Here is a 2849-nt window from a genome sequence, read left to right as displayed (position 1 = left end):
ACCAATGCTCCTAAAATGTTTTGATAAGATGATGGCCGAATATTTCAAGATCATAAATAGTATGTGGGCACATTGTTTGAGGACATCATTGGTTTCTCCAAGTCGTAGGCTTAACTACATCAAGAGCATCTAGAACTAGTATTTTGAGCCTCATGCGAGCATTCACTTTGTTATCAATGAAGAAAAGAAGGGGACCTACTCAAAGTACAACATTGGAGCCATTAAAGGAGAACCTGATCGATCACATGACCTGTTTTGATTTTTCAAACCGTCACAAACTTATGAAGGTACAATGTAATGCATGTAGTAATAACGTGAGTGCAAGCTAGCCATGTGATAGATTATGAGGGTTTTATTCTCCTGAATTGCAAGAGGGTTGCATCGTATTTACGATAAGAAGCTTTTAGCTATGATGCATGCTTTTAGAAGCGTTATCTGCTTGGTGGAAACTTTACATTTCATACCAAATATCAAACTTCTCGTAATTATATCTTGTCTCAAGTAGATTTTTTCGACAAGTAGCTGATGAGAAGAAAAAATTTATTTCCCACTTCATTTCCTCATTGTCATTGCTCAATGCTAAGAGCAAGAAGAACGTGGTTGTAGCTACATTATCATGTAAAAGCCATAGATTTCGATGGTCACACCATTGAGACACCATCATGACTCATTGGCATAGAATACTTGCTAATTACAATCTAGTTCCATTGTACTCTAATATATGCTAGGCCTCTCATGTAACCTTTGCTAATCTTTGTGTCACGTTTTTTATGTATTTAAAAGATAAATGCTCCATTGAAACTTAGCAATGAATTACAATACTCGTAAAACCCACAAAAACGACTCAAGTGGATAATAGTAATTAATGAGACATAGCTTTCGTATATCACATCAAGTAAAATTAGCAAATTGTATGTAAAACTCTACTTCACAACTTAACTTGAAGAAATAAACAATGTCGACGGTCTTGAAATATAGATTAAAAAAGCTTAGTATATTTGTTGCATACTTATTGAGGGATTTTTCAAAGAAGTTTGGGTCTCCTTAACAATGGCTTGATTTATTTATTTTTTAAATTATTCGTCTCCACAAATTAATTGTGAAAAATGACCATGAAAAGATACCTTAAGACCTTCATTTGACTTTGTACTATTTTCTATGAATCCATATTCAGTGTTGGATGTTAGTCCATGAAAAACTTTTCCATTTAAATAACTAAAAGCCACAAAAGTGACTAATTTTCCACAAAACTAGTCTCAAAGCAAGGATACATATGAATCAGATTGATCTCTCTCTCTCCATCCATACAACATATACAAAGATCCACACAATCTACAATTATGAAAACTAGTACATAAACCCCTCTTTCAGACGGAAGGAAGAAACATAATTTTTAACATGATAAGAGTGCATCGAAAGGCAGCGACGTGTAGAGGCGAACTGGCAGTTAGATAATATTATAGTTAGATAATAATATAGGTAAGGAGGGTGGGTGGGATGGCTAGGCACCATCGATGCACTGCCAGCGACACTTGTCAGCAAGAGTGGTGGCGTTGAGAGCGACGACGGTCTTGGCGAAGGCGGTGACGGAAGTGTCGAATGGGAGGTGCACGGCGCCCATGTGGGCTTCGCAGTCGGGGCGGTGGTCGCTGCAGGTGAGGTGGATGTACAGGGCGGCGCACATGTCACAGCCATTGGTCACGTTGACGTTCACCGCGTGTGGGTCCATTGGGTGCTGGGTCGTAGTCACCACGATGTGCTCCCGCACCTTGCATACCTGGTCTATCTTGGCCGCGCACCTGCACTCGTCATCTGCGTAATCTCTCTGTGTTATATTACATCCAATCTCTCTCTCTCTCTCTCTCTCTCTCTCTCTCTCTCTCTCTCTGCAGCTTCCATTCGGGATTCATCCCGCTTTGCAATCTTAATAACAGCTTACACTGGACGGGTGCTCCATTCCCGGTGGGATCATCGTCAGAGCCGAAGGAATATTGCTGCAGCAGTCCGGCAATCGCAATGAGCGTTAGAAGAATGGTACTGCTCTTCGCCATCTTCAGAAATAAAACGCCCAATTTAGATATCATACACCCTTACATAACACAAGGGTGCTGAGGTCGATCCGCATCATCCCACATAAAACTATTAATTCGCTGCCAATCAATACCCGGATCAGCAATTGTACTGATGATTGAAATTCTCACATTGGGAGGCCTAGGGTGGGCCCAGGCCTTTGAGGCACTGCAACACAAAGGCTACATGCTCAGCCGGAAGGCCGTTAGAAAAATTAGGTCATTACCATGTGGCTCACTGGACCACGTATCAATTCTAGTGGTCCAAACTGGTCTACCAATCTCTTTGTCCCACTCCGCCTCCGGCAAGAGATAACGCTTGTGTGTGTGTGTGTGTGTGTGTGTGTGTGTGTGTGTGTGTGTGTGAGAGAGAGAGAGAGAGAGAGAGAGAGACCGAGACCTAAAAAGCACATCATTGAAGAGATTTTTCAAACAAAACTCCCATCGCTTTGAGTGATGGTTTGTAGATAGAGATGTAGGGAAGTAGAGATGGTGAACACACACACTCACTCAGGGTGGGTTCAGACAGAGCAGACGGCAGGCTCTCAGCTTTCCAAATGATGCCTCCCCCCTTTGTTAACAAGAGACATATGCAAGCTGTAATTCTTTTTCCTTGCGTGATCTACACACATTCGATCTCTGTTCAACCAACAGTCTCCTTTTTCCTCCTATAAACTGAGCGGAAGCGGTGATCTTTTGTGGAGGGGGATTCCCCCGGTAGGTCACCTAATAAAAATGTAACCTATCACGTGAGTTCAACAGAAGGGTATTTAAAGTTCA

The 2849-nt window shown here is 41.8% G+C and overlaps 1 protein-coding gene across 1 annotated transcript; it reads right to left on the bottom strand.

Annotated features, from left to right (window-relative positions):
- Positions 1–1283: 1283 nt before the first annotated feature.
- Positions 1284–2239, bottom strand: LOC147421436 (uncharacterized). The gene is made up of 2 exons (XM_086503744.1): positions 1940–2239; positions 1284–1812 (listed from the first exon to the last, which is right to left on the bottom strand). Exons 1-2 carry the CDS (start codon positions 2082–2084, stop codon positions 1502–1504), a joined length of 456 nt encoding a protein of 151 aa, XP_086359870.1. The 5' UTR covers positions 2085–2239; the 3' UTR covers positions 1284–1501.
- Between the last annotated feature and the right edge of the window lie 610 nt (positions 2240–2849).

Source organism: Adiantum capillus-veneris, chromosome 27 (assembly GCF_014529385.1).
Source record: "Adiantum capillus-veneris isolate H3 chromosome 27, ASM1452938v2, whole genome shotgun sequence".
In the NCBI taxonomy this organism is placed as follows: domain Eukaryota; kingdom Viridiplantae; phylum Streptophyta; class Polypodiopsida; order Polypodiales; family Pteridaceae; genus Adiantum; species Adiantum capillus-veneris.
This window is presented reverse-complemented; position numbering and strand designations above follow the sequence as displayed.